The sequence below is a fragment of the Humulus lupulus genome, chromosome 2 (assembly GCF_963169125.1).
Source record: "Humulus lupulus chromosome 2, drHumLupu1.1, whole genome shotgun sequence".
Classification (NCBI taxonomy): Eukaryota; Viridiplantae; Streptophyta; class Magnoliopsida; order Rosales; family Cannabaceae; genus Humulus; species Humulus lupulus.
In genome coordinates, this window is record NC_084794.1 from 121,512,771 (window position 1) to 121,521,063 (window position 8,293).

The 8,293-nt window shown below is 44.5% G+C and overlaps 1 protein-coding gene across 1 annotated transcript; it reads right to left on the reverse strand.

The window, feature by feature from the left end:
• Positions 1-3,080: 3,080 nt before the first annotated feature.
• On the reverse strand, positions 3,081-3,548 carry LOC133814681 (uncharacterized). The gene has a single exon (XM_062247611.1). It carries the CDS (start codon positions 3,546-3,548, stop codon positions 3,081-3,083), a length of 468 nt encoding a protein of 155 aa, XP_062103595.1.
• Between the last annotated feature and the right edge of the window lie 4,745 nt (positions 3,549-8,293).

The following is an 8,293-nucleotide window of genomic DNA, read 5'->3' on the forward strand; positions in this document are numbered from 1 at the left end:
TGAGCTCATTCCCATACACCCCAAACTTAAATCCCATCATTGTCCCCAATGTGGCTAACAAATGAAACGTGGAATAGCTCACCACATGGAAAAAAACTAACCCCACTCATCCCAAACTTACTGCAAATAATCTGTTCTTGATAAGTTTCAGCAGCTAGGTTTGGTTAATGGAAGTGAAAAATAACAAGTTAAACAGGGGGTATCATTAATGATAGGTATTAAGAAAAAAAAAATAGGCAAATTAGCTCAACTAAGGGTGACTAAGGGAAATTAATATACAAAGGGAAAGCTTGAAAGGCCCAAACGTCCACAGATGGCCTAAATCATTTCTAAGTGGTAAAGCTAGCTAGGATTTCGCCTCAAGGATTACACTAACCAATTCTAGAAGCTTAAACTTTCTCAAGATGTTGGTTATTCTAGAGATCCAAAGCATGGTGGGAAAATAGAAGTACACATCTGACTAGGGACTAAAAGAAAGTAAGAATGAGATCACTAGCACCTAAACAAGCATATTTAACAAATAAAATCAGGGCAACACACAAATGGACTGAAATGGGAAAAGTTCATCATCGAGCAGGACACTAAGCCAGACTAAATCACACTATCTCTCATGCACAAGTACAACGACACAGCAACACCATAAAAACAAAGCAAAATGAAAACAGAAACTAAACAACCTAAACAAACAACAAACTAAGAACAGTCACAAAAACGTAAAATGACAGAAAATAACAAAACAAAAGGGAAAGGAAACCCCCTCTACTCAGAGTCCTCGTGAGGGACGTCCGCATTCGGAGCCGATGAAGCTGTCCACGGGTTGAGTATCTGCTGGGGAAACTGCGGGAATTGGGGAACCACTCGGGGTGTCACTTTTTTTAGCGAGCGCTCCATGACGGCATCGCGCTGCTGCTCGTACAACCACCACGACTGCAGTCGGCCACACATTTCCTCCTGCCTCAGATGCATTTGTTGCTGCATCTGCTCGAATTGGGTGAAGCGCTCCAGGAGGGGATCACTGCTAGAGGAAGAGGCGGAGGCAGGATAAGTTTTAGGAGCTCGGTCAGGCCCGAAATTAATCGGACCTTTGGGATGCAGTAGCCCCTCCTCGGGCCACACCGGCACGCCTGCATCCCGGCAGATGGCAGTGACTGTGGAGGGCAGGAATAACTTGCCACTACCTCGATGGGCACAGTCGAATATTTCTTGCGCTAAGACCGTGCCAACATCAATGGGCATGCCTTTTATCAGACAAAACAGCATCCAAGCGCGGTCGCGGCCGACTGTGGAATCATGAGAAGTGGGGCACAAGGAAGTTTGGACAAAACTGTATAAGCATTTCATGTCATGGTCAAGATCGGTGCGACGGAAACGAAGATTTCCATGGATGTCCAAATCCCATTCGGACTCAGGTTTGGCCAAGGCAGGCATGATATCTTGCAGGAGGTCGTCGGTGACTTTGCCTCGATAAGCAGTGAAGGAACACTCGACCGCATCCAGCGAAAAGTAGTTATTTATCACCTCAGCAGAAAAGGGGACTTCCACCCCACGTACAATGATTTCGGTAGGCCACTCATGAGAAAGAAAATTTGCGTAGAATTCTTTGACAAGCTCCATTAGCGCGGGTTCGGGTGGCTGGCAAAAAATTTCCCAATGCCGGTCACGAATAATATCGGCCATCCAATCGGGCAGCTCGGAAAGCTGCGTGTTTTTATGCATAACGCCCCTTTCCATATAGAAACCACGGTTTGAAATGGTGGTGCGGTATTTTGTTTCGGCTGTCACACAGTAGAACTTGGGCACTTCGGCAAAGGGCTTTCGTGGGGCTTTGTACGCACACTTCTTGACCCTCGGCATGGTGGTAGAGTAGGAGTGCAAATTACCCAATTGGCAGCAAGAGTGAGACAGCACAGAGCAGGAGAGTACACACGGGTAACCAAGAATCCACTGGCCGACTCCCCAAAATATACACGAATAGAGAAACTAAAACCCCCAACAATAGTAGGAACAGTCACAAATGTATATCAGAAGAAAGGACAAGTACCCCAAATGGCTGCACTGAACCGAGAGTACCTTGGCGGAGAGAGGCGGTACTCGACTAGGATACACGGAGCAAGGGCGCTGGAGAGAGATGGCTCACTTGGCTGTGCAGGGCCGTGGCTGGTGATGTGAGGTGGTGCTCGGTCCGGGGTCGCCGTGGGTTTTCTTGAGATTGATGAGATGGGTTGTAGGGGCGGATTCTTTGTCAGGCGAGATGGAGAAGGCGATTGGAGGGCTTGGTGGTGTGAGGCGGAGCTGGGGGCTTAACGAGGGTGGAGTGTGAGTGGCGGCGGAGGGATTTCTGGGATTGGGGTTTCAGGGTTGTGGGTAAGCTGAAGGTCGCGTGTTGGGGAGATGTGGTGATGGTGTACTGCATATACATATATATATACTAATAGACTAACAGATATATAATAAACCGAAAAATACGAATATATATATATATAATAAAAGTGACTGACTAATAGATATATATATATAGATAGAATAAAAGCAAAAGTAAAAGACAGATATACAGTAAATATAATATAAAAACTAATATAATGAATTGCTCTCTCTGGCTTTTTTTTTTTTTTTTTTATATATAGCTGCTTTTTTTTTATAGAGAAATATATATATAAATATATATATATATAAATATGAAGTACACCATGAATGGGATGTGATGCTGACTTCTGAAAGTGCCCATCTTGTCCTATTCTTCATAAAAGGCCTTAAAGTTGATCAGAAGAAAAATGCTCCCAGTGCATAAAAATGCTCCTGCGACCCTGGGAAATGTTGTAGCAATGGTGTAGCAACCCACCATTCCAGAAAAAATAATGCCTCTGCCCAGATGTCTCTACTCAGCCTATTCTCAGTTGTACCAACCCCTGACTAACCGCTTCCCTCATTGTTTCCTTTTTTTTTTATTTTTATTTTTTATTAAGGGGTAATACACCCCAAACTTTAGTTACATAAATTATTTAATTACAAACTGCCTCTTTCACTCATGGGCTGCCCAAGTGTGATACAAGAAATGCAGGGCAACCCATAGTCTTTCTCCTTCAATCATCCTTCAGACTGACGGAGGTCTTGTCTCTGTCGACCTCCCCACTCCAGTAGTGCTTCAGCCTCTGCCCATTAATTTTGAACTCCCTCCCGGATTGATCTTCTCGAACTAAAACAGCTCCGAAAGGGTAGACTTCAGCCACTGTAAAGGGACCAGACCAGCGGGACTTGAGCTTCCCAGGGAACAACTTCAACCTTGAGTTAAACAGCAGTACTTTCTGGCCTTTCTCAAACACCCGCTCTTGAATTTTCTGATCATGCCACCGCTTAGTCTTTTCCTTATACAGCTTGGCATTTTCATAGGCAAATAGCCGCATCTCGGCCAGTTCATTTAGCTGCAATTTTCTTGCTTCTCCAGCAACTACAAGATCCATATTCAACTTCTTCAGTGCCCAAAATGCCTTATGTTCTAACTCCATAGGAAGATGACACGCCTTCCCGAAGACTAAGCGATAAGGTGACATGCCTAGAGGAGTCTTAAAAGCTGTCCTGTACGCCTAAAGTGCATCATCCAGCCGCTGTGACCAGTCCTTGCGGCTTGGGTTCACCACCTTTTCTAGGATCCCTTTTATCTCTCTATTCGAAATTTCTGCCTGCCCGTTAGTCTGGGGGTGGTAGGCTGTGGCTATCTTGTGTTTGACGCTGTACTTGGCTAGCAAGGCAGCCAATATTTTGTTTACAAAGTGGGTTCCCTCATCACTGATCAAAGCCCTCGGAGTCCCAAACCTTGTAAACACATGCTTATGCAGAAACTTCATCACTACTTTAGCATCATTTGTGGGGCTAGCCACTGCCTCTATCCATTTTGACACGTAGTCAACAGCCACCAGAATGTATAAGTTCCCAAAGGACTGTGGGAATGGCCCCATGAAATCGATTCCCCAGACGTCAAATAGTTCCACCTCCAAAATACAGTTCAACGACATCTCATTCCTTGCTGAAATGTTGCCTACACGCTGACAGCGGTCACACTTCTTGGCAAACTCATGAGCGTCTTTAAAAATGGATGGCCAATAATATCCGGATTGGAACACTTTAGCTGCTGTCCGCTGTCCACCAAAATGGCCACCATATGGGGCTGAATGGCAGTGCTCTAAGATGTTGGACACTTCATTTTCAGGCACACAACGCCTCAGTATCTGGTCGGGGCACTGTTTGTAAAGGTACGGTTCATCCCAGTAATAAAATCTGATGTCGTGGAAGAACTTTTTGAGTTGCTGTTTGCTGAAGTCAGGTGGCTGTACTCCACTTACTAAATAGTTCACAACATCGGCGTACCATGGGACACTTTCCTGGTCTAAAACCAACAGTTGCTCATCTGGAAAAGAATCGTGAATCTGGGGTGTTACCTCACTAGTAGCGCTGCTATTAATGCTGGTTTCCAGCCGCGACAAGTGATCCGCCACTTGGTTTTCAGTACCCTTCCTGTCGCGTATTTCAAGATCAAATTCTTGCAGCAATAAGACCCAGCGAATGAGCCTTGGTTTGGACTCCTTCTTGGCTATTAAATATTTTATTGCTGAATGGTCAGTGTAGACTATAACCTTTGTGCCCACTAAGTAAGATCTGAATTTCTCGAAGGCAAATACCACAGCCAGCAGCTCCTTTTCAGTGGTGGAGTAGTTTATTTGAGCATCAACCAACGTCTTGCTTGCATAATAAATTGAATGGAAAATCTTTCCTCTTCGCTGCCCAAGGACTGCTCCAATAGCAAAATCGCTGGCGTCGCACATGAGTTCAAATGGTAAAGACCAATCAGGAGCCACAATCACTGGTGCCGTTATTAATGCTTTTTTCAACTTCAAAAATGCTTCCTGACACTCAGCAGTGAAATCAAAGGGGCGGTTTTGTTCCAGCAACGTACACAACGGCTTGGACACCTTGGAGAAGTCCTTGATAAAACGCCTATAGAAACCAGCGTGCCCCAGAAAACTCCTTATCCCTTTTACTGTAGTTGGGGCTGGTAACTTCTCAATCACTTCCAGCTTTGCCTTATTGACTTCAATCCCCTTTTTAGACACTTTGTGACCCAACACGATACCTTCCTGCACCATAAAATGGCACTTTTCCCAATTTAGTACCAAATGGGTTTCTTCACACCTTGCCAAAACCTTCTCCAAATTAGCTAGACAGCTCACAAAAGAATCGCCATAGACTGAAAAATCGTCCATAAAAATCTCCAAAATATTCTCTGCCATATCCGAAAAGATTACCATCATGCACCTTTGAAAGGTGGCTAGTACGTTACATAAACCAAATGGCATACGTCTAAAGGCGAATGTCCCGTAGGGGCATGTGAATGTGGTTTTCTCCTGGTCTTCCGGGGCTATGGAAATCTGGTTATAACCTGAATAACCATCAAGAAAACAGAAAAATTCTTTCCCAGCCAAGCGGTCTAACATTTGATCAATAAACGGCAGCGGAAAATGATCCTTCCGTGTGGATTTGTTAAGTTTCCTGTAATCCATACACACTCTCCAACCGGTCACTGTTCGAGTAGGAATCAACTCGTTGTTATCATTTGTCACCACTGTAACCCCTCCTTTTTTAGGCACGCACTGCACTGGGCTTACCCACGAGCTGTCTGAAATAGGGTAGATAATACCATAGTCCAGCCACTTGATCACTTATTTTCGGACTACATCTTTCATCACTGGATTTAACCTCCTTTGCTGCTCCACAGAGTTGCTACAGCCAGATTCCAACAAGATTTTATGCATGCACAAAGCTGGGCTAATTCCTTGTATATCGGCCATAGTCCAGCCAATAGCCTTCTTATGTCTTCTTAATAACTCCAGCAAAGACCCCTCAGCATCAGCCTCTAAACAGGAAGAGATAATTACTGGAAGTGTGTCATTGTCCCCCAAATAAGCATATTTTAAGTGGCTGGGCAGCAGCTTTAATTCTAATTGAGGTGGTTCTTGAATGGACGGTTTTGGCGGCTTAAAATATCCTTCAGGCAGATTTAATGCTTCAAAATATTTATTGAATTTTCTGGCTGGTTTACATGAGTCTACCCAAGTAACTTGAGGTTCTTCTTCGCTGCTAGAATCTTCAGAATCTTCAAAAATCTGAACTCCCAATTCAGCCATATCAACCTTCGTATTAAACTTCTCAGCCACAAGCGTCTCAATCACATCCACACTTGAACATTCTTCGATTTCATCAGGAAATTTCATAGCCTTGAATACACTGAATGTAACTTGCTGATCATTGACTCTCATAGTGAGTTCCCCATTCTGTACATCAATTAATGTTCGCCCCGTAGCAAGGAACGGCCGCCCCAATATAATTGGCACTTCTCTGTCAGCTTCATAATCCAAGATAATAAAGTCGGCTGGGAAAATAAATTTGTCAACCTGCACTAAAACATCCTCAATTTTTCCTTCAGGATGGGCCATAGATCTATCCGCCAGCTGCAATGTAACAGTTGTAGGCCTCGCTTCACCAATACCAAGCTTCTTAAAAATCGACATCGGCATAAGATTAATGCTAGCGCCCAAATCACACAATGCCCTTCCAACATCCCGTCCCCCAATAGAACAAGGGATCGTAAAACTGTCAGGGTCCTTCAATTTTGGAGGGATTTTACTCTTCAACATAGCGCTGCAACCCTCTGTAAGAGCAACAGTTTCGAACTCCCCCAGCCTTCTCTTTTTCGTCAAAATGTCTTTTAAAAATTTGACGTAGTTTGGCATTTGTTCCAAGGCTTCCACCAAGGGAATGTTAATATGGAGCTGTTTTAACACATCCAGAAACTTCCTGAACTGCCCATCTTGCTGCTGTTTACGAAATCGCTGAGGAAATGGTGGGGGCGGCTTTGGTGCAGATTTCACTGGAACAGATTGCTGACCCGATGCTGTATCAACTGGGCCAGTTTCAGTAACTTCTTTCGCTGGTTTTTTACTAGATTCACCTTCAGTTTGGATTGAAGTGGGCTCCCCACTGCCCTTTATTTCCTCCTCAGAATTTTCCAGAATTTTTCCACTCCTTAGATTGATAGCCTTGCAATGTTCCTTCCCATCCCTCCTTGGATTCTCTGTGTCACTAGGCAAAGAACCTTGAGGCCTATTTTTCAGATCATTGGCTAATTGCCCCAGCTGCATTTCAAGATTACGAAGGGATGCTGCCTGACTTTGTATCACTGCATCATTCTTGGCCATATAGTCCCGCATTAGACTCTCCAAAGAATTGGATTGAGAGCCTTGAGGGTGTTGCGGTTGTGGAGCCCTTGGCTGCTGAGAAAAACCTGGTGGATAAGCTTGCTTCCCTTGTGCTGGTACACTGCTGGAACTTGCTCCTTGACCCCCCCAAGATAGATTCGGATGTTGCCTCCAAGCTGGGTTGTACGAATTTGAGTATGGGCCACTGTTTCGGTTAAAATTCTGGTTCCCCACATAACAAATTGCTGCTGGGTTGGAAGGGCAATTCTCAAACATGTGCCCATCTCCACAATATACACAGGAAATGTCTCCACTTTGAATAGCAGCAGCTGGCTGAATGTTGTTCCCCAAACTCATGTTTTTCAGAATATTAGTCATGGAAGCCATTTGGGCTGTCAAAGCAGTTAATGCATCTACTTCAAGAACCCCTGCCACTTTTCTACTTTGCGGAGCTCTCGTGTTGGACCATTGATAATTGTTGCTTGCAATTCTCTCCAAAATTTCGAATGCTTCATTATAAGACTTGGACAAGATAGCACCATTGGCCGAGGCATCTAACACCATTCTAGAAGCTGCATTGAGGCCATTATAGAAAGTCTCCATCTGTATACAGTGCGGGATGCCGTGGTGTGGACACTTCCGCAAAAGCTCCTTAAATCTCTCCCATGCATCACTGGTTGATTCATCTTCAAGCTGCTGGAATGACATGATTTCGCTCCGAAATTTTGCATTTCTGGTGGGAGGGAAATATTTGCGCAGAAACTTTTCAGCAAGATCATTCCAATTTGTGACAGAATCAGGAGGCAAAGTGTTGAGCCATGATCTAGCTCGGTCTCTTAATGAGAATGGAAATAGCTTCAGCCTTAATGCTTCTTCACTCACTCCTTGAAGCTTAAAGGAATCGCTCACCTACAAGAATGAACGAAGGTGGAGATGAGGATCCTCCGTTGGTATCCCGCTGAACTGCCCCACAGTTTGGAGCATTTGAAACATCACTGGCTTGAGCTCGAATTGAGCTGCTTGTATCTCTGGCCTCACAATGCCTG

Bases quoted from the DNA above. Each gene is read 5' to 3' on its own strand.
- LOC133814681 (XM_062247611.1), bottom strand. From the start codon at position 3,548: ATGTCACCTTATCGCTTAGTCTTCGGGAAGGCGTGTCATCTTCCTATG.